We start from the raw sequence: 22507 nt of genomic DNA, 5'->3' as shown, positions 1-22507 counted from the left end.
CCACCCTTCTGGTTTCTTCCCACACTTGACACTGATTACACTTGGGAATTATACGGAGACAAAGAAGGAATATCGGGGCCAGGAAGCCGGGAAGGGAGGAACTTCGATTCATTCATTCATTCAATAGTATTTATCGAGCGCTTACTATGTGCACAGCACTGTACTCAGCGCTTGGAATGGACAATTCAGCAACAGATAGAGACCATCCCTGCCCAATGACGGGCTCACAGTCTAATCGGGGGAGACAGGCGGCAGAGTAAAACAGAACGAAACAAAAACGAGACAACATTATCACGATCAGTAGAATGAAGGGGATGGACACCTCATTAACGAAATAAACAGGGTAATAAAAAATATATACAGATGAGCAGAGTGCTGAGGGGAGGAGAAGAGGGAGGGGGAGGAACAGAGAGAAAGGGGGCTTAGCTGAGGGGAGGTGAAGGGGGGAAAGGGGAGGGAGCAGAGGGAAAAGGGGAAGCTCAGTCTGGGAAGGCCTCTTGGAGGAGGTGAAGAGGGGAAGAGAGTTAGTTTGATCTGCAGAGGCGACTCCAAGTGGGGCTAGGCCATACCTCGGATTGGGCCGGAACCACAAACTGGGAAGGCAGGTTGATGTCTGATATTCTGCAGTCTGTAGAGAAGGTCACGGCGTAGGGCAACGGGTTTTCGACCTTCACGGAGGACGAGGCGCTCTGGCGAACAGAGCTCACCATCTCGATCGTGCCGACGGCTCCGGACGGGACGGCTTTGAAACTCACCGTGTAGAAGAAATACTCTAGGGTCTCCTCATTGCGGAAGATCACCTGAGTTCGGGGGCACAGGGGCAGAAAGTCAAACTGGTGGTGTCAGCTCAGATCTTCGTTGACTAAATTCAAAATGAAGTCTAATTATGGATGTGATGAGACCAGCAGAAGTACTTGAGGGGTCTCCGAGGGATCCTGGCTTTATCCCGGCCCTGACCCCCGTTCCTGCCCTTCTCCTTGTCACTGAAGAAGCAGCCTGGACTAGAGGAAAGATCATGGGCCTGGGAGTCAGAGGACCTGGGTTCTAATCCCGGCCCTTTCAACTGCTTACTGTGTGACCTCGGACAAGCCACTTAACTTCTCTGTGCTTCAGGTCTCCTGTTCTCCCTCCTACTTAGTCCGTGAGCCCCATGCGGGACAGGGCCCGTGTCCAACGTAATTGACTTGTATCCACCCTAGTCATTAGAACAGTGTTGGACGTAAATTAAGTGCTTAACAAATACCATAAAACAAACAAACCACAAACACTGTCCCCCTCTGTCACCGACTCTTCTTCCACACAACTGTCCTTATTTGGGGCGACCGTCCCAGCGTCCGGCTCTGCTGCTGTTCTCTCTCATTCATTCTTTCGACTGTATTTCCTGAGCGCTTACTGTGTGCAGGGCACTGTACTAAGTGCTCGGGAAAGCGCAACAATAAACAGTGACCAATCCTGCCCGCAATGAGCTCCCAGTCTAGATGCGGGGAGGCAGACATCAATACAAATAAATAGAATTACAGATATACACAGAACTGCTGTGGGGCTGGGAGCTGGAGAGGGGAGAGCAAGTCAGGGTGATGTGGAAGGGAGTGGGAGATGAGGAAAAGTAGAGCTTAGTCTGGGAAGGCCTCTTGGAGGAGATGGGCCTTCGCTAAGGCTTTGAAGGGGCGGCTCTCCCAGCTGGGCTGCAGGTTCCCGGGACAGCTGGGAGAGACCCTCCCTCCTCTCCAGCTCCCCTCCTCCTCCTGTTGCTCTTCTTCATACAATTTTTCAGGCTCCGACATGGGGATCAATTAGCAGTCGTTTTGAAATGAACGTGAGGCAAATAATAAGTCAAGCGACAGCGGCTAAAACCCACCTTAGGCCACACCCAGGGAACCCTTTTAGATTCCGCCCGAAACACCGGTTGAATTAGCTGGGGGACGAGGCACCGTGGAATTAAAAAAAAAAACTTGACAGCTCAGACCGGGATCCTCTGTGCCAGGGACAACATTCAATCAATCAATCACTGGTTTTTACTGAGCACTCACTGTGTGCAGAGCACCGTATTAAGTGCTTGGGAGAGGACAATACAACAGAGGTGTTTTACGGCATTTATTAAGCGCTTACTATGTGCCAGGCACTGTACTAAGCACTGGGGTAGATAGAGATGGGATATAGTCCACGTCCCACATTTAATCCCCATTTTACAGATGAGGTAACAGAGGCACAGAGAAGTGAAGCAACCTGCCCAAGGTCACACAGCAGACAAGTAGCAGGGCCGGGATTAGAACCCAGGTCCTTCTGACTCCTAGTAGGTTCGTGCTCTATCGACTCGGCCACGCTGCCTCGCGGAGTCGGTAGACCCGTTCCCTGCCCGCAGGGAGCTTAGGGTCTAGAGGGGGAGGCGGCCGTGACTAGAAATACGTTGATTTATTCAACTCTAATAGATATCTTATTCAATCATTAATATTATTCTGATGATTTTTATTCAGCCCGGCCATACCTTAGCATTGAATAACCCCTCTTTATAAGAGAAGAACCTGAGCTGGTAGTCTTTCTTGGATGCGGCCGGCACGTCGATGTAGTCCAGACCCTTCAGGGTGGTGCTCAGGTCCAGCTTTTCGGGCTTGATCATGTCCACGGTGATCCGGAATCTGGGGAGGCACAGACGGGGAGGCACCCGTATTCTCACTCAAAACAGGCCACTCGGTGAGTTGACCCTGCAACCTTCCGGCCCCGCGGCCCAGCTGTCTCCGACGCCGCTCTCGCTTAGGCGACCGCTCTGAGATCTGGCTCTGCCGAGAAGCTACGGTGTTTGCTTCACGGCCTTTAGCGGGGAATCTTCCCGGAGGCCCCACTGAAGCCAGTGGGAACGGAGGTCAGTAGGGGTGAGACGGAAGGCTGGGCTCCATTAGCTCCTGCCTTAATTCGCGAAGCCCCCGGAGGTCGGGCCTTAGTATCCTCCCTCCGGAGAAGCCCGGCCCTGGCTCTCTGGGGCTGCGACTAAAAGATCTACCTGGAAACGGGAGTAGTTAGGAGGAGGAGTATATTAAATGCTTCCTGGGTGCATAGCACTGTACTAAGTGCTGGGAATTAGACACACAGATGGGAATTAGCCAGGGTTCCTAGTCCTCGAGGGGCTCACAGACAGGGAGAGAGGGAACCGGAGCCAGACGCAACAGGAATGAGGACACGGAACACTAAAACGTCATAAAACCTTTGGGAAAGATTCACAAAATAAAAACGAAAATCAGAAGGGGGGCTGCGGCTAGAGGAGCAGAATTTCAGGCTTCCCATGGCGCGGAATCCAAGGCACGGCGGTAGCCACGGCCACCACCACGGCCTGCCCGAGGTTTTGTGGAGGCCTCATGCCGGCGGGAGCTTTTCTCCTTCTGGATGGAGTAAAAGAAGGGGCAGAACGACGGCTCCTCGATGGTGAGGAGGAGAGATGATGCCAGTTCCCGGGGAGGCGGTGTGGCTGTCTAGTGGGGAAGAGTGTTGAGAGGGGTGTGGCCTAGTGATAATAATAATGATTATGGCATTTGTTAAGCGCTTACTATGTGCTAAGCACTGTTTTAAGTGCTGGGGTAGATACAGTAATCAGGTTGTCCCATGTGGGGCTCACACTTTTTCCCAATTTTATAGATGAGTTCGCTGAGGCACCGAGAAGTGAAGTGCCTTGCCCAAGGGCACCCGGCAGACAGGTGGCGGAGGCGGGATTAGAACCCACGACCTCTGAGTCCCAAGCCCGGGCTCCTTCCACTAAGCCACGCCGCTAGCGGCGAGAACGTGGTGTCGGAAGTCAGACGACGAGGGTCCTAATCCCGGCTCCGCCACCTGTCCGCTGTGTGACCTTGGGCAAGTCACTTCACTTCTCGGTGCCTCAGTTACCTCCTCTGTAAGATGGGGATTAAGACCGTGAGCCCCATGTGGGACACGGACGGGGTCTAACCCGATTACCCTGTATACACCCTAGCGCTTAGACCAGTGCTTGGCATGGAAGCGCTTAAATTCAATAATAACAGTAATAACAATTATATCGTTACTGGGGTATCGGGGTATAACAATTACATTGCTATTGGGGTAGATATCATGATTATCCTTATTATTATCAATAATAATATAACTGATAACATATCAATATATAATAGAATGATATCGTGATAAGAATAAGGACAATCACCATAAACAGCAGCTACTTTTATTCCCAGGGTCTGGCTCGCACAAATCACGTTGGGAGCAGGGGCCGTCGGTGGTCAGGAGGGGAGGCACTGGTTGCGGTGGAGAGGGGGAACAGCTTCCTACAGACTCACCTCTGGGGTTTGTTCAGCCAGTTTGTGACGGATAAGAGCTCGACGTAGGACGTCTTGCAGGGGATCTCTCGTAAGATGTTTGCTAAAGATTTGGGGGGCTCAGCAGTCCCCTGCAGCGTATACATCCACCCAGTCCCATCCGGGAGGGGAAAGAAGAGGGAGCCCTAAGGACAAGAGGAAACGAATACCAGAGCACTCAATAAGGTTATCAGAAATCCTCGGAGGAGCCTTCGGCCTTCACCGCAATTCTCCAGGGCCCGGCGGGGGTCACCGACATCGTCTACCCCAGCGCTTACAACAGTGCTCTGCACATAGTAAGCGCTTAACAAATACCCACGTTATTATTATTATTTTTATATTTAAGCACTTGCTATGTGCCAAGCAGTGTACTGAGTGCTAACGTACCAAGATAATCAGGTTAGACACAATCGCTGTCCCTCATCTACAAATCAATCAATCGTATTTACTGAGCGCTTACCGTGCGCAGTGCTTGGGAGAATACAATATAACAGAGTCGGTAAGCACGTTCTCTGCCCACAGTGAGAGAGCCCTCATGGGGCTCACATCTAAATAGGAGGAAGAACAGGCACTGAATCCCCATTTTATAGACGAGGAAACTGAGGCCCGGAGAAGTTAAGTGACTTGTCCAAGGTCACACAAGAGGCCGGGGGGGGCGGGGATGAGAACCAGGTCCTCCGACTCCCACGCTCATGCTCTTTCCACTGGGCCAAGCTCTTTCTCTCAATTGATATGGGATTCAGGTTAGATTATTAGGGATCTCTGGGCCATATGGGGCAAACCCAGTGACAAGCTATTTTTTTTATGGTACTTGTTATCCCTTTACTATGTGTCAAACACTGTTCTAAGCCCTGGGGTAGATACGAGTTAATTAGGTTGGACACAGTTTTTAACCTAGCCATCCAAGGAAAGAAGCTGATCTCATTGGTAAGGTCAAGAGGAAACAGGTACAATTCTGCGTAATAATAATAATAATAATAATTATTATTATTATATTTGTTAAGTGCTTACTATATGTCCAGCACTGTTCTAAGCACTAGGATAGATATGAGCTAATCAGGTTAGATCCAGTCCCTGTCCCACCTGGGGCTCACAGTCCAAGAGGGAGAACAGGTATCGAATCCCCATTTTACAGTTGAGCTACGGAGGCGCAGAGAAGTCAGGTGCATTGGGCAAAGTCACACAGCAAGCAATTGGCAGAGTCAGGATTAGAACTCAGCTCCTCTGACTCCCAGGCCCACACTCCTTCCGCTAGGCCGTGCCGCTTTTCCCCTTCTCGAGACTTCCCTTACCTGGTGTTTCCGGTTCTCCGTGTTCATGGTGAGGGGTCTGTACGTAATCTCGTAGGGTTTGTTTTGCTGGTGGGCCTCCAAGATGACAAACTCGGGCCCTTCCCAGTGCTCGCCTTCAAAGATGGGCTGCAGGTTCCACATCTGGCTGCTGCGGTTGGACAGGAGGATGGTCTGGGTGTGCTTCGCCCGCACTTGGCAGCTGAAATTCACCGTCTGGAACGAAGCGGGAATTATCACCTGCCTCTTCCTCCCAGAGGCTGGGGAACGTGGATGCTAATACGGTATTAAGCGTCATTAAGCACCTGCTCCGTGTCACGCCCCGTGCCAAACGACGACTGATCGGTCGATCGATCTTATTTATTGAGTGCTGACTCTATGCGCGGCACTGTGCTGAAGGCTTGGGAGAGTATAACAGAACAGAGTCGGTAGAAACGTTCCCTGCCCACAAGGAGCATACAGCCTAGAGCGCGACACAGACATTAATAGAAATAAGTAAAATTACGGATATGTGCCTAAGTGCTGTGGGGCTGAGGGTGGGGTGAATAATGATGTTGGTATTTGTTAAGCGCTTACTATGTGCCGAGCACTGTTCTAAGCGCTGGGGTAGACCCAGGGGAATCAGGTTGTCCCACGTGGGGCTCACCGTCTTAATCCCCATTTTACAGGTGAGGTACCTGAGGCACCGAGAAGTTAAGTGACTTGCCCAAAGTCACGCAGCTGACAAGTGGCAGAGCTGGGGTTCGAACCCGTGACCTCTGACTCCAAAGCCCGGGCTCTTTCCAGTGAGCCACGCTGAATAAAGGGGGCAAATCCAAAGGAATGCCACAGAAGGGAGAGGGGGCTTAGAGGGGGAAGACAAAATGTAATTTTAATAAGGCTTTGAAGGTGGGGAGAGCGATGGTCTGTCGGACATGAAAGGGGAGGGAGTTCCAGGCCAAGGAGGAGGATGTAGACAAGGGGCCGGCAGTGAGATAGACGAAAGCCGGGTACGTTGAACAGATTGGCATTAGAGGGAACAGAGAGACTTCCGCAGTTCGTTTCACCACATGCAGCCGAATGGAACGTCGGTGTCCGCCCAGGCACTGAAGTGCGACCACATCTCAGGGAACGGGGATGAGGCGGGTGACTATTTCCCCACCTCAAGGGAGCCAAATGCCTGAAACCGGACCTGGGACCGGACGCAAGTGACTTGGGCCAGAATGACGCTCGGGGCCCATTTCAGTTTGCCCAGACCACAGGCTAAGAGCAATGCCAGGTGTGAGAATCCCGGGGAGTACTTAAATCCACGGGAGCCCCCGAGCGGGTTTGGAAGCCAACACCTAGATCGACTCGTGAAAGTCTCGAGCTGTTGTTCTATTGGCCGGCTGGGCCACTGCAGCGCAGCGGGGCTTGGTGGGTTCTGGGGCCCGACTTGATTAAACTCCCTTAATGTGACCCCATCCGTACGATTTTTCCATGAATTAAATTCAAATATTTAAACTCCCTTAATGTGACCCCATCCGTACGATTTTTCCATGAATTAAATTCAAATATTCTCGTCCCTGCTTCCATAATTGTCCATTTCCCTGCCAAATCGTTTTTAGAAGCACACCTCTTGAAGAAAGAAAAACTAACAGGAGGGTTTTCCTGCATATTTAACCTTTGAATAAACCAGGTGGGTTTGAAACCTGGGTTCCTGGCTCAAATCCCTAGGTGTGGGCCACACTTAAAAATAAATCGGTGTTGTCGCCAGGTTGACCCTACTGATCTGGCCCGACTCCACCACTCTTACCTCTCTAATCACGGAGACACCCACGCACGTTCCGAACAAGGTGAGCTTCAGGGACTGAGCTCCCTGGATGGCACAGGTGACGTTTTCGACCAGATGATCCTTGCCCATCTCGGCGGGATGGTAGGTCACTTCGAAAGTAACAGTCATTCCAGGGGTGATGTAGCCTTCGACAGGACTGATGGAGAAATTGGGGGCGCATTTCTGAGTAGCCCATTTAAACCTTTCCAAAATCAAAAGGGAAAGAAGACAAGGGTGTCAGACTGCCAGTTGGTTAGGAGCAGGGAACGCAGCTGCGAATTCTGTTGTATTTCCTTCTCCCGAGAGCTCAGTACGGTGCTCTGCGCACAGAAAGCACTCAATAAATACCACTGATTGGTGGCCTGTTCGTGTCTCTCTGAAGCTGCAAACTTGCTGGCCTGTGGCAGGGAGGTTTGGAGTCCTAGCTCCAGGGATTGGACTCTCCAGAAATTCAGTTCCGGGTTTCACGAAGGCGAGGTGGTACCAGTAAAACTCCCCGAACTTCTATAAGAGAGGGTCCACAGCCTGCACCAACCCTCATCGTGCTAGAGGTGAAGAGGGGCCAGAGACGGGCGTGGAAAAACCGGCCTCCGCAGGCGACCCCTGCATCCCAGGAAGCCGGGAATCCAGAAGGGAGAAGCGGTTGTGTGAACCCCGTGTTAGCTCAGTGCCCGATAGCTCTGTCCTCATCCTCCAACGCGCGTGGATATCTCTTCCCTAGCCGAAGCAGCCTAGAGCAAAGAGCCGGGGCTTGGAAGTCAGAAAGACCTGGGTTCTAATCCCGACTCCACCACATGTGCCTTCCCTCTGCTCCTCCCCCTCTCCCGTCCCATCCCCTCAGGACTGTACTCGTCCACTCAACCGTATATACCTTCATTACCCTATTTATTTTGTTAATGAGATGTACATCACCCTGATTCTATTTATTTGCTACTGTTTTAATGAGATGTTCTTCCCCTCGATTCTATTTATTGCCATTGTTCTCGTCTGTCCGTCTCCCCCGATTAGACCGCAAGCCCGTCAAAGGGCAGGGACTGTCTCTATCTGCTGCCGAACTGTCCATTCCAAGCGCTGAGTACAGTGCTCTGCACACAGTAAGCGCTCAATAAATACTACTGAATGCATGAATGAACATGTCTGCTGCGTGACCTTGGGCAAATGGCTTCATTTCTATGCGCTTCAGTTCCCTCCTCTGTAAAATGGGGATTAAGACTGTGAGCCCCATGGAGTAGAGGGACTGTGTCCGACCTGAATGCCCTGTATCTACCGCAGCACTTAAAAGAGTGCTTGGCACGTAGTGAGCGCTTAACCCCCACCACGATTATTATAATCGTTACCCGGTGCCAAGGTCTCCCGTGTTCTGCACGACGAACTGACGGGTGGCTTGGGTCTGAAACACCACTGCTCCGAAGGTGATGTAGTCCTGGTCCAGGCTGACTTGCAGGGCCTGGCAGCAGCCCTGGAGGGCGAAGAGGGAGCGTAACAGTCCCAGGCAGTCCATGAGCACCTCTTCTGTGAACGGCAGGATGCGGAACTTTGGGGAGAAGGTGACTTCAATCTTACAGGTTTCTTTGGGCTTCAGAGTCAAGTCAGTGCAAGGCGACAGAGTGATGACCTGGACAAAATGAGGATCAGAAGTTGGGGGTGGGAATGTGAGTTCGCCCCCCAATTTGGTAATAGTCACAGTATCTGTAAAATGCTTGCTGGGTTCAGGGCCCCGTACTAAGCACTGGGAAAGAATACATGTGGGAATTAGACCCGGTTCCTGTCCTTCGGGGACAAAGTGAACCATACTCTCGAACTGATTTAGGTCTTGCCTCTCCTGGACGGCCAGGTTTCTGAGATGGTATCCTTTTTTTTAATACTCCAGGTCATATAGTCCTCTGAAATGAGCTAACGTTTTTTCCGTGGGATGAAAATCCTAATATTATGGGGAAGCCAAGGGTTCAAGAAATGCTATTTCTGTGAAGGTTCATTGCTGGGATAGAAAAGACTGTTCCTCTTCTGCCTATTAGCCTATTTGCTGGCACTCATCCCACCCTGAGAAGAAGGAGGTATCTCTCTCTCTCTCTTACTTTTAAATATCTCCAGAGAAGGATAATGATTGGGACTCAAGTCTCCCTCTCCTCAGCCCACTACCTCTCCCTTCTCCTCTATCATTTTGTAAACAAAACTACCGGTAAGGAAATTCTCCTGATTCCCCAGGTGGCCTTTGCTCATTATCTCACTCCTTTCTGTCTTAGGGTTCTGAGTGGTCTTGAGTAAATAGGTTACAGCGACAGGGAAGTGAGATAATAGGGTGAAATGAGGAATTGAGATGTTTGGACTTTAGTTCTCCGTAAGCTGAAAAGTGGGAAGCTTAAGGAGGAGCCAAGAGGTCACCTGGCCAGTGTAGAGAGTACCTATGACCTATAATTTGGCAAAACGAAATGTCTACATATACTGAGATTTGGTAGATATGTGGCTTTTAGTTTGGTCCCAAAAGGAAGAGAAGCAACATTCGTACCGATAGAGCAAGAGGGCAAAAGGCAACACGCTAAGTCCTGAGGGCCTGACTTCAGCAAACGTTAGATATGTGAAAACCCTAGACCGAGTCTTTCCTGGCCAAAGAAATGCGGTATTTAAAACCAGAGTGCTTTATATAGCCATTTTTCCATACTCCAACAGTACAGCAAAAAAATCCTTATCTTCATTGTAAAAAAACAGCGTGGCTTCACCCGGTTTCCAAGAGTGTAGCAAAGATAAGTGCTGTTCTTCAGAACCTGGACGACGAAGATAAGTGCAGATGGGTCGGCGGGGGGAGGTGTTAAATAGTTTCCTCCATCGGGAAGAGCCTAAGAAGGTGGACTGCCTCATTCCCCGGATTGATACATCTTCCTCAGAGCAGCGGTAGCTTTCCACTCTAACTGTAGAGTTTACACCCTCACATTCCCCAGAACTATTCAAGGTCAGTTAGCGCTTAACTGCTTTAGTAAATCTTGAGCGTTCTTCTTCCATCAGTGTGGTGTGTATGTGAGACAGGGTGACGATGGTGGTCATTGGGGGGCGAGGGTGGGATGCGTATAACTTACTGCCTGGCGGATTGACTTCAAATTCTATCTCCACTGCAGCTCTCGGCAGGATTGTTCTTATGGCAGCGCCGCACAGAATGCCCACACGATAGGAAGCTTTTGCCCCTGTAATCGCACTCAGAAATGGGATTTTCTGAGTCTTGAGATCGCAGAACCTGGAGGTCTTTGAGATCTCTTATCGTAGCTGAGTGGAGCGTGTACTTCATCTCGAAGTTTCTGGCTTCATATTTACATACCCTGAAACCTAATCTTGGAGGATGAGTTACCCAGGCTCCCTCCCTGGAACAAAGGATACATAATTCCCAAGGGTCCCTTACCCCGACATCTTGAAGCTCTGGAATAGAGGACATGAGGGTCAGGTTAAATGTTAGGGGAGCCAGGCTTTGGTTCACAATGGTGACTGTTCTCTTCGCTTTTTGGCCAGACAAAAGAGCTCCTAACTTCACGATCTTGCTTGCTGGTTCCAGGACTGAAACCTAGAGGGGAGAAGAAGAGCAGGGAGAGAGGATGGGGAATGGGGAACGTTTGAGAGGAGATGGCATGTAAAAAGGGAGACCACAAATAAGAGAGAGACAACAAAGGAAGTGAAGACAAGAAATGGACAGAATATGGGAGATTTCAATGTGGCTGAACACAGAAAAGGAAAACAGGAGGAAAAGAGAGAAAAGGATAAAAGATGAGAAAAAAATTTTTTTTAAAGGCAAAGGATGTGTAGGGGAAAAAAATTCACCAGGAAAGGAATAAAGGCGAGAGAAGGAAAGAGGTGGAAAACTGGTTCACAAATAGGAGCCCTCGAGGCCCTACTGGGTGTTTGAGGGAGCCATCGCAGGCTACAGTGGACTTGTCTTATGCCGTCGAGTCGTCTCCAACCCATAGTGACGCCATGGACACATCTCTCCCAGAACGCCCCACTTCCATCTGCAATCGTTCTGGTGGTGGATCCTTAGAGTTTTCTTGGTAAAAATACAGAAGTGGTTTACCATTGACTCCTTCAGCGCAGTAAACCTGAGCCTCCACCCTCGACTCTCTCCCATGCCGCTGCTGCCTGGCACGGGTGAGTTTTGACTTGTAGCAGATTGCTTGCCATTCGCTAGCCACTGCCCAAGGTAGGAATGGAATGGGTATGCCTCTGCTTCACTCTCCCTCCCATAGTCGAGACTGGTAGAGGACTGGAAACTCTTCAGGTGCAACCCTCGAGAGGGGACAGTGGACTAGAAGAAGTGACTTTGTGCTGAAAGAATAGGCAGCATAGACCTAATCTGTACCTGTTTTACTCATATATTATGATATAATCAATCAACCAATGGCATTTATTTAGTGTCTATTGTGGGCAGAGCACAGTAATGAGGTTTGGGCTTGAGAGTACAATACAGTAGATGGAGTAGATGTTACCCCTTATCCCAGAGATGTTCTAATTTCACTGGCAGCCCATTGTGGGAAGCATCCTCCCATGATTTCTGAGGATCAAAGCCTCTCAGAAGTGATTCTGCAGCCAGACGAAGCTGTACTGCCCACAGCAGGTGTCAAAGGGGCATTTCTGCAGAGGGGGTGGTGGGGAGGATGACGAGGGTATCATTTATGAATTTGGGTTTTTCCTGGGCCTGCTGAAAGCTCATACCCATGGCAGTCATTGAACTCTGACAGAGTTTCTTACCTTGCGGGCAGAAAAGCTCACAGAGGTGAGACAGTAGGAGAAACTGGAGAGGAAGAAAGAGGAAGAGAAGACGGAAGGGAGAGGTGATCTCGAGTTTGGTCACGGAGGAAAATCTAAGAGGTCAGGCTCAGAGTAAGTTATATATAAGTTCACTCCTCTGTAAAAACGTACTTCCCCACTGGGTTATGAAGTCCAAATCTATTGTAGTAATTCAGCAAATATGTACCAGAAGTTTCTGCCCCATCAACACCCAGGGACAGAAAGACCAAGAAGAGTTTCTGGGGGAAGCACTGGAGTGGGATATGAAGGACGTGTCAGGGAAGCCACCTGGCCAAAGGAAGCCAGAGGGACAACGGCTGGGTTTTCACCAGCTTTGGGTCTCTCCTCCAAATTTTCTCTGAAAATCCTTTGGCATCACCCTTGCTATGGTTTCTCTCTACCGCGCTCTATAACTAATCATTCTCTCTTACCTTCATCTCAATGCCTTTCCCTTGGACCTCAATGGTATGTTGAGAGAGTCCATTGATTTCAAACGGGATAACTTCCTGGTAGTGAACAGTGTCTCGGGGGTAGAAGATGATGGGGACTTCCAGTTTCTTTCCAGGCGGCAGCAGTTCAGCCTGGAAATCTACTTCCAGGTGTGCTGTATTAGTGTACAAGCAGCTTAGGCTGGAAAGGCCAGAAAGGAGAACAGTAAATACAACCAGGCCAAAGCCCCAGGTATCACTACACGATTACTTCTTGACCTTATAGTTCTATTCTGTTCCAAATTACTGCAAACAGACATCTCTGTACCACACAGAACCAGAGAACTTGTGGACCCACATAGGCCCGAGAAGCCGTGCGGTCTAGTGGAAAAAGCCTGGGTCTGGGAGTCAGGAGACCTGGCTTCCAATCCCGCCTCTGTGTGACCTTTGGCTAGACATTTAACTTCTCTGGGTCTCAGTTTCCTCATCTGAAAAACGGGGATTCAATACCAGTTCTCCCTCCCTCTTAGACTGTGAGTCCAATGTGGGATAGATACTGTGTCTGATCCGATTTACTTTATCTATCCCAGTGTCTATTATGACGGTCAGGACATAGACAGATAGGATATTATTAGGCCACTCCTCAGCATCAAAAATGATCACACCCCTAACAATTCCAGGCAGATAAAGGTCTTTCCCCTCCCTTCTTCCAGCAGCCTGAGGGGATCGAGGCTCTGGCGACTACAGTCAGCGGTAACTTTGTGCAGATTCGAAGATTTCCTGAACCTGCCAGACTGGAGTGAAGAAGTGGCTACTTGGACCCAACTAGGGTGAGGGTTATTTGGGGCTACTGTAGCCCCAAATAAAAGTGCTTTGGCAAATCTACTGGTAGCCCTGACCTGGCCCACGGAGGATCAACACGGTAGGCCAGATCCGGCCAGTGGGACTTTTTAACCCCTTCCTGCTCAAGATCTTTACATAGTTGGCTTATAATGATAGTCTGTATTTAAAAAAGCACCTTAAAATCAAACTTTTCAGGAAACCAATCGATACAAGTAGACTTTTTTTCAAAAGTGTCCCTAAGTCTATACCACAAAATGTGAAGTTACACCTTCACCTCAAATGACTTTTTCATTCTGAACCCCCCAGTGAGATTTTATTTTTAAATACTTTTGGAAGGAGATTCTATAACAGTACTTGGCTGTCCACTTCAAAATCACTATCAAGAAGTTCTAATATGGGAACTGATTAAGCCTACTGGAACATCTCTGAGTTCAATCAGTATTATTATTCCCATTCCAGATAGGAGGTTAAAGCTGTCTTTGAATTCAAAGAGGGGTCCGAACACACCGGCAGGAGGGAGGAGGGTGGCGCTCACAGCCCAAACGTGTTGGGTGGAGCGACAGAGGGAAGACACAATCCCGGGGAAAGGCTCCCTCTTCCCAAAGCCTCATCCTCCAGGGCCGGTGAGTGGGAAGTTATTTGGGATAAGGTTCAGGAGGGACAACACCTGCTGTGAGCATGATACGCAATTTGCTCACTTCTCGTTGCCCTTCTGCCCTTCTGATTTCCCTAGCTCCGCTTCTCATTCTCACCATCAAGGCTGAACTTCTCATTTGGTGAAATATGAGGACAGAGGGAAGGCGGATAAAACTTCCCCTATCTTTGCTGAGCCACTGCTGCCTCTGAAGCTATCGCCCCCTCCTCCTAGCTCATGTCTACCCACTTTAAGAGTTAAAGGAGGGCTCGCCATTCTCCTCAGTGACGGGCTGGAGAGCTCTGGACCATTTGGTTGGGCTGGAAATGGGTGACCTGAGGAGCAATGGAAGGATGGAGACAAACATGGCATTGGGATTTCCTGCGACGGGGTCAATCGACAGAGAGGAAATTCTCTCGTTTTTCAGGGGAGCCTTGAACAGGTAGCACAGTGTAGGGGGAAAAGGTGAGTGTGAGGAGAGAACTGGAGCTCGAAAGAGATTGCTGCTTTACACACTGGGTACAAACTGGACACTGCACCCCCACATTCTGGGATCAGCCTCCACTTGAAGGCAGGAGGGTAAAAGGAGCATGGGGAACCTGTTTACTGACTCAAGATAAAGGCAGGGAGTCAGAAGTTCGAAGCCCTGACTGTCCCCTAACTCTCCTTCCGAAGACATCCTGGGCGGTAAACCTGAATAGAACTTTTAAAAGGAATACAGAAGCACGGAAGTCTTGTCTGGTAAACCCTCGGTCTCCTGAAACACCTCCAGGGGCTCGCGACTGCTTTTCATATAAAAGAGAAACTCCTCATGGTTGGTTTCAAGACTCACCCTTAGGCCTCTGCTACTTACCTTACAGCTTTCTCCTCCCTGTTAGTGATTTCAAGGACGTGTCTGTACGGGGGCATTCCAGCAGAATAGATGAAGCAGATTCCAAAGTTGTGGCAGGTGAAGGAGAAATGGAGGCTGGGTATTACAGCTGAACCAAGGAGTGTGCACGTATACGACGGGCCAAGACTGATCTGCGAAGAGAGAACGCCCCACGTAACGCTATCGGAAAGGTTCCGGTGGGCTTGTGGAAGAGGATTGACACCCAAGGGTGGGGAAGAAAGTCGCCTCCGCAGTGGGAGGGGCGGTCGAAGGAGGACATTTTGTATGTGCTCTGGGGACCCCAGACAACCTCTTTATGTACCTCTTTGACACCAGTTACTGTAGCTCGGGCTACTGTTCTCTAGCTGTTGCCTCAGTGGCACCAAACTAGCTCCAGGGGCAGACTCAGACCTGTAGGTTCCTACAGTGCAGGCTTCTGATTGACTCGTAGGCCGGGAGAGCATATACTGTCTTTCTAAAAAGCTGTTCAGAACACATCACTCCCCTCCTCCAAACCCTTGCTCCTCAGCTTCAAGACTCGCTCTCGGCCGGCTCCCTCTTATCTGCTTGCTCCCATTCCAACCCAGCTCATGCTCCTTCATTCCCCCTAATTGTCCTTTATGCTCAATGACCGGATCTCCCTCCCCACCAACCCTCAAGTGAGTTTCGCCAAACTACGGTCGTCGCTTCTTCAAAGCCTTTTGAAAAAGCAATCTTGGGGTAATGTCTCTAGTATATTTAAAATATTCTTTAAACCTTTTAACTGCCTCCTCCCATCACCTTCATCAAGGTCATCATTATCTGTAGTATCACTGAGTTCCCCTGCCCTAACGAGGCCTAGGAGTGTGGGGAAATTAACCTAGGAGTGTGGGGAACTTAACTGTGGCACCTGCTCTTACCTTCAGCTGAAGTTCCATGTCCTTCAGGATGCAGCGCTTCAGCGGGTGGAAAGAAAGTACAGCTTGTATATTCTGGGCTGCTTCAACTGTTGCACTGCCGGGCAAGAAGGTAAAATAGCGCTGCAGGGCCTGGGGGCCGCAGAATTCCCCTGAGAAGTTGAAGTTGAACTTGCCAGTGTTAAAAATGGTGAACTCACATTGGACACATTCATTTGCTTCCACCTGGGAGAGGGGAAAGACCGAGCTGAATGAATAAACACAGCAGTGTAGAGTCAAGGAGTCAAGAAGTGAGATGTGATGGAAAGAGGGTCCCTCTGAATTCAATGGTATTTATTGAGCACTTACTATGTGCAGAGCATTGTATTAAGGCTCTGAATGAGCCTTATGGGCATTTGCAAGCATGCATGGGCATGTGGTTGATTATAATCACTTAGGGATTTATGAAGATGTAACAGCTCGAGATGCTGAGGCCTCCCGTGAAACTCTAAAGGAGTTACAAAAATTCCTTCACAAAGCTAATGTTTTTAATCATCATCCTAATTTTCTACTTCATCATCCCAGCGGTACAAACTCTGGAATCCAGGAGGACTTCTGGGGACGTGGGAACTCTCCTGGCTGACAATGTATTTAGAAACTACATAAGTGTTCATACACTGTCGGTTTGGTTCAGCTGACCAGTTTGGACAAAGGTCACAATTGAGAACAGGCAAGGAGCAGCTCTGGACATGGCAGCCCTTGAGAAAGTAATTCTGGATATTGCCATTCCATTGCCACTCCCAGCCTCTGAGCCCATTGTTGCGTAGGGATTGTCTCTATCTCTTGCCCAATTGTACTTCCCAAGCGCTTAGTACAGTGCTCCGCACACAGTAAGCGCTCAATAAATACGATTGAATGAATGAATGAATACACTATCCCATCCAGACGAAAGGAAGCCCCCTTCTGCTGCAGAGCGGCACTTCTCTCTTCCTAGGGCTTCTCGTAGGGGTCTCGGCTTGCTTGTGTAACCTGTAAGATGGCTTAGTCTTTCTGAGAAGTCATTGTTCTTTTGATTTTGCAAATCCAGAGATGGTAGAGTGCAAACTACTCCTCACCACCCATACCAGGAAAAGAAGATTTGAAGCGGTTAGGAGAAGACTATTGGGCTTGATGAACAATTGGATGTGAAGTCATTTATAAAAATTAAAAAGCATAGAACTGTGGAAGCGCACCGCTTGATGGAATACGCAAGTGGAAATGGACAGATTCATTATGTGGGCAAACTGAATAAGTTAATCATTAACTGAAAGTGGTTCTCATCCAAATGACACAAAGTAATTATAAATAAGACATGATGTTTAAAGTGATAAAGCATCTGTGACTACAGTGTTCAGTTTAAGAGGGTTTACTATTTTTTGGGAGGGGGTGGGATTTTTTTAATTAGAAAGGTCAGGAAATATGAAGATGGAAGTATCTCAGGTTGAACAATAAGAAAGGTTAGGAACAACTTGTGTATGGAATGGTTTATTTGGATGGAATCAAAGATAATAAAGCAAATGGAAAACTATATGCCCAATCTGTAAATCCTGTGGTACAATCTGAACTTTTTCCATTCTGGATAAATGGGTAATCTTCATTAAGGGATTGATTAATTCTTAAGATTTTATTTAAATGACCATTATCTAGAATAAGGGAGGTGAGGATACTAACAGTGAAAAACAAGCTGAAAATGTTATAACGTAACAGATCATAGGGAGGCAGCATGGGCTGGTGGAAAGAGCATAGGCCTGGGAGAGGTCCTGGATTCTAATCCCTGCTCTGCCACTTATCTGCTGTGTGACCTTGGTCATATCACTTAATTTCTCTGTGCTTTAGTTACCTCACGTGTAAAATAGGGATTCAGTCTTCCTTCCTCCTACTTAGACTGTGAGCCCCACGTGGGACAGGGTTTGGCATGTAGTAAGCATGTAACAGGTACCATTTTTTAAAAAAAGATCACGGACAATATCTTATTCCGAATAACGGCAATGGAAATACTTCACTGGTTGGGAGGAGGTGATATTCGGCATTTCGCCAGAGACACTGGAGGATTAGAATACTAGGCTATTTGAATGCTACAATAAAGGCTGGATTATATGGGAAGGTGTCTCTTTCTTAAGCATATGGTAAAACCAGCCCTAGGGATCTGGTCTACCTGCAGCCCAAGACTCCTCTCAGCTCTGTCTGGGCACGCTAACTTAAATCTCCTCAATGTTCTTTCTCGAGACTTCCCTCTCTGTTCCTAATTCGGTCGGTCAGTCGTATTTATTGAGGGCTTACCGTGTGCAGAGTACTCTACTGAGCGCTTGGGAGAGTACGATATGATAATATAATTCTAGATATATTCTAGATGCAATTCTTGCCTAGAGGCCTCTCTCCCAGAAAAGCTCACTCTGTTATTGAGTCACTCTGATACATGCTCTGATGTAGGAAAAAGGTGTGTCCCACAGCCCCCCGCTCCCTCACCTCTTTAAAGTCGATGCTGTTGTCTTGGTGCAAACTCAAGGTGGTTACTGAGCCATTGGGTTCTCGGCACTTGATGAGCACATTCATTTGGTGTCCCGTGGCTTTGACATTTAAGGTGAGGGGCTCGGCCTTCTTCTTTATGTCACAGACCAAAGTAAGGTTCACCTCTCCCTCCAGTTTCGGCGTGAAGATGATAGTAATAGGGAGCCTGGTTGGAGAAGACAGCAGGATTGTTGAATGTCCAATCAGTTATCCACAAAAAATAGACTGGGACACTATCCAATACCGCTTACAGTGCAGGCTATGTGGAAAATACACTACTGTACTAAAAAATAAAAACAAGTAGTTAAGATGGAACTTGGCCAGAAAATCTTGCCTGGTGGTTTCACTAAGGTATTAGAACCAATAAAATAATGAAAGCAAGGGAATAAATGGAATGGAAATGGGTCAAGAATTCTTAATTCTGCAAAGGGCGGGGGGGAATAGTGTATATCAGGAAGGGAAACAAAAATGAAGAGAGAGTTATAACAGTTCTTTCATAAAAAAAATAGCTTAAAAGGAGCCCAGAGCACTTCCTCCTCTAACACCTGTCTAGTGCAAGGCCACTGCCAGAGGAAACCTGTACAATCACAATAATCCCAGCTCTGCCACTTGTCGGCTTTGTGATTTTGGCTAAGTCACTTCTCTTTGCCTCAGTTACTTCAGATGTAAAATGGGAGTTAAATCCTCCTCCCTGATTTCGACTGTGAGCCCTATGTGGGACCTGATTATCTGGTATCTACTCCAGCACTTAGAACAGTGCTTGTTACACAGTAAGCACTTAAAAAATCCCATTAAAAAAAACCAAAAACAACAACAACAAATAACCAAGAGCCAAAATTATAACATCTCTTCAGAAGTTAGAAAAATGAATCACTACTCAAGCTGCATGGGGTAGTGGCTAGAGCAGAGGTCTGGGAGTCAGAAGGTCATGGGTTCTAATCCCGACTCCACCACTCATCTGCTGTGTGACCTTAGGCAAGTTGCTTCATTTCTCTGGGCCTCAGTTACCTCATCAGTAAAATGGGGATAGAGACTATAAACCCCATGTCGGGCAGGAACTGTGTCCAACCCTATTTGCTTCTATCCACGCAGCACATAGTACAGTGGCTGGCACTTAGTAAGCACTTAAATACCATAAACAAAAAAATACAGCAGCATCTCCTACTTGGAGGATTGCAATTACCAGGGGACTTATTGGTAATTCTGTCTCTTCAGGTCCTTTTACCTGGTTAGAGGTGGAATCAAGCCTTCCATAGGCTGCACCGTCACGCTGTTTCTGAAGCCTTCTGAAAAACAAGAATGCTCCCGGAAAGCAAAGCTGAAGGCTTGGTTCTCACTGTTGATCATGTACACTGTTTCTCGAGCCTCATGCCCTGGGGAGAAACCATGTGAGGAAGTTCGAATGCACATTTTATGTCTTTGGAATTCAGTCAATCCCAAACAACCCAGGCCAAAGGTTTGTCTTGTCTTATGCTGTACAGTCGTTTCTGACCCATAGAGATTCCATGGACACATCTCCCCCAGAACCCTCCATCTCCACCTGCAACCATTCTGATAGTGTACCCATAAAGTTTTCTTGGTAAAAATACAGAAGTGGTTTACTCTTGCCTTCTTCCATGCAGTAAATTTGAATCTCTGCCCTCAATTCTCTCCCAACCCACTGCTGCCCAGCACAGGTGAGTTTTGACTTTTAGCAGATTGCCTTCCACTCGCTAGCCACCGACCAAGCTAGGAATGGAATGGCTAAGCCTCTGCTTGACTCTCCCTCCCACAGCTGAGACTGGTAGAGGACTGGAAACTCTCCAGGTACAATGGTAGAGAAGGCCAAAGGTTTACTGATTAAATTTACCCACGATGATCCCAGAGGACTCTTATGAAATGTTAAAGGAAGTGTTGAAACAGCAAACTATATACTAAAAGCCTCTCAAATGGATCTTCTCTCATCCAGTGCATGAGAGTCTGCCCCTCATTCTACTGATGGTAAAATCAGCAGAAATGCATTTGAGGCAGACTTCAATCAGAAATGTTTCCAATTTCATCCAGACCAACATGACACATCAGAGTTTGGGGTCCAGAGGATCCAAAGGAAGCAGTAATTGGGAAGATTTATGTTCATTTTCCACCCTGAATAACCCACAAACTCTATGTGAATTTTTATCCAAATTAGCATTTATTGTTTGGGATTCATCACCTTTGGAACTCCTGATATCAGAGCTATAGCGGAGGAAACCAAAGTGCAGACAACTCTCTCTCAATCAGCTAACAAGTTCAGACAACAGACAGCCCATGCTTCTTGATTCCACTCAGGCCTGTGCCTGTGATTTCTCTCTTGAAATTAGCTTCTTTCTAGTTGAAAGGATTTTGTGAAATCTAGAGCAGTAAGGGCCAAAAGTAACATGGACTGTGTAAGATGGCACTGGATTTAAAAGGTGAATATTTCTCCTCTGGCAAAGAGAAGTGTGTGATGTACATGAAAAATCAAATCATACACCAAAATTTCAGCAAGAAATCCACTTGGTCTATATGGGAAGCGGGCTATCTTTGGTATTTTTACAATTTGCCTGGATAGGAGAGAGTTTTATCAGCACATTCAAAAGAATAGAGAATAGCGGTGTTCTCCAAAGCAGCATTACATTCCACATGGAATATGGAAGAGACATTCCTTGCTCCCAGAAGTAGGAGGACTCTAATTCAATCTTGAAAATTAGCATGTTCCCCTCACCCTTCACCCTGACCCATAGCCCTTCCCGGCCCTATACTCTATTTTTCAGAATCCCAAGAAGCTACAATCCTACAGTCTCTGAGAAGTGGAGAGTACAGGGGAAAAGACTGATTGGCTGACAGACTTTTCAACATCATCTGTAAATTTGACCTAAGCAAACCAGACTAATAAGGAAAAGTTGTACACTGAGAGCTCTCCGTGGAAGAAGATTCCCCAAACTTCTTCGGTAGCCCATCCCACAGTTCTTTAATCCTTCCTCACACCAGATCTCGTCAAGCGTCTAAAGCGGTAAAAATAATTACTTGCTGTGGATTTGGGATTCTTACCAATGAGGAGAGAATTATAGTTGAAGTGTGCCCTGTCCAGAGATATCAAAGGATCAGAGGTTTTCCCCACCAACAGGAAAGGGATTGAATAGTTATGCTCAGTGATTAGGAAGGTCCAGAGGGATTCTGTGATGTCCAAATGATGGGGGATGAACTGGAATGTAATCTGAGAAGAGAATTTAGATTAGACTCAGGACAGAGAAGAGGCTCGTGGTTGCTGTTGCTTCACCCTGCCAAGTCATATGGATTGTTCATCCATTTTCAATATTTCTGTGGCAAAACTAATCATTTTCCCAAAAAGCCTTTTTGTAAATTTTTCTATCAGATCATCAGCATGCAAGTCTCTATTAAGCAAGTATGTCTGCATGGCAGAATAGCTTAAGGGAATCAGTCTCTACAAGCTTCAGGATGTTGGACAGAAGACAGGCATATATGTGCATTTATATATAACTTGTATAATCTCACAATCTGTTTGCAACTTAAAAAAGCACCCCAACTAAAGCTCAAGAGTTTACAACTGCATTTCTCCATTTGCCCACAGAACAGGGATTTACCACCAGTTCTACCAACATCTCTGTCCACATCTCTGTCATGTAATAATAAAAATGATAATAACCACTGTCACCATCTTTGTGGTATTTAAGTGCTATGTGCTGAGCACTGTGCTAAACACTGGGGTAAAAGCGGGATAATCGAATTGGACAGAGTATGAAGATCCTGGAAGAGTCATTTTCAAGGAAGGCTAAGTCACGCTAACCCATTATGTGGGCGTCAGGAAAATATTCAGATTAGTGGGAATTTTACTACACCACAAATTAAAAGTCATATATAATCTAGATTTTTCCTTTTAAAAGCAGTCCCTGAATAAACTGGATGTTTCAAATACATTTGCATTTTTTATGGTATTTGTTAAGTGCTTACTATGTGTCAGGCACTGTACTAAGCACTGGGGTAGCTACCAGCTACTCAGGTTGGACCCGGTCCATGTCCTACATGGGGCTCAAAGTCTTAATCCCCATTTTATAAATGAAGTAACTGAGACCCAGAGAAGTTAAGTGACTTGTCCAAGGTCACACAGCAGACAAGGTCCAAGCTCTATCCAC

At 47.6% G+C, this 22507-nt stretch overlaps 1 protein-coding gene and 1 non-coding gene across 9 annotated transcripts in view; both read right to left on the bottom strand.

Annotated features, from left to right (window-relative positions):
* HYDIN (HYDIN axonemal central pair apparatus protein) overlaps positions 1-22507 on the bottom strand; it is a 335154-nt gene that overhangs the window by 6620 nt on the left and 306027 nt on the right. For all 8 annotated transcript variants that reach the window (XM_029074826.1, XM_039913571.1, XM_039913573.1 and 5 more), the window contains 13 exons: positions 21405-21570; positions 19582-19729; positions 18315-18522; positions 15834-16055; positions 14917-15086; positions 12590-12788; positions 10783-10941; positions 8732-9009; positions 7377-7596; positions 5606-5818; positions 4296-4459; positions 2486-2636; positions 570-800 (listed from right to left, as the gene is read on the bottom strand). In XM_029074826.1, coding sequence (XP_028930659.1) covers positions 570-800; positions 2486-2636; positions 4296-4459; positions 5606-5818; positions 7377-7596; positions 8732-9009; positions 10783-10941; positions 12590-12788; positions 14917-15086; positions 15834-16055; positions 18315-18522; positions 19582-19729; positions 21405-21570 — 2529 coding nt within the window. The remainder of the gene's footprint in view (positions 1-569; positions 801-2485; positions 2637-4295; positions 4460-5605; positions 5819-7376; positions 7597-8731; positions 9010-10782; positions 10942-12589; positions 12789-14916; positions 15087-15833; positions 16056-18314; positions 18523-19581; positions 19730-21404; positions 21571-22507) is intronic.
* On the bottom strand, positions 20043-20181 carry LOC114815321. The gene has a single exon (XR_003763085.1). It is a non-coding gene; the product is annotated as a small nucleolar RNA SNORA7 (small nucleolar RNA).

The sequence above is a fragment of the Ornithorhynchus anatinus genome, chromosome 11 (assembly GCF_004115215.2).
Source record: "Ornithorhynchus anatinus isolate Pmale09 chromosome 11, mOrnAna1.pri.v4, whole genome shotgun sequence".
NCBI lineage: Eukaryota > Metazoa > Chordata > Mammalia > Monotremata > Ornithorhynchidae > Ornithorhynchus > Ornithorhynchus anatinus.
Note: the sequence above shows the minus strand (reverse complement) of the source record. Positions and strands in the feature narration are given on the sequence as shown.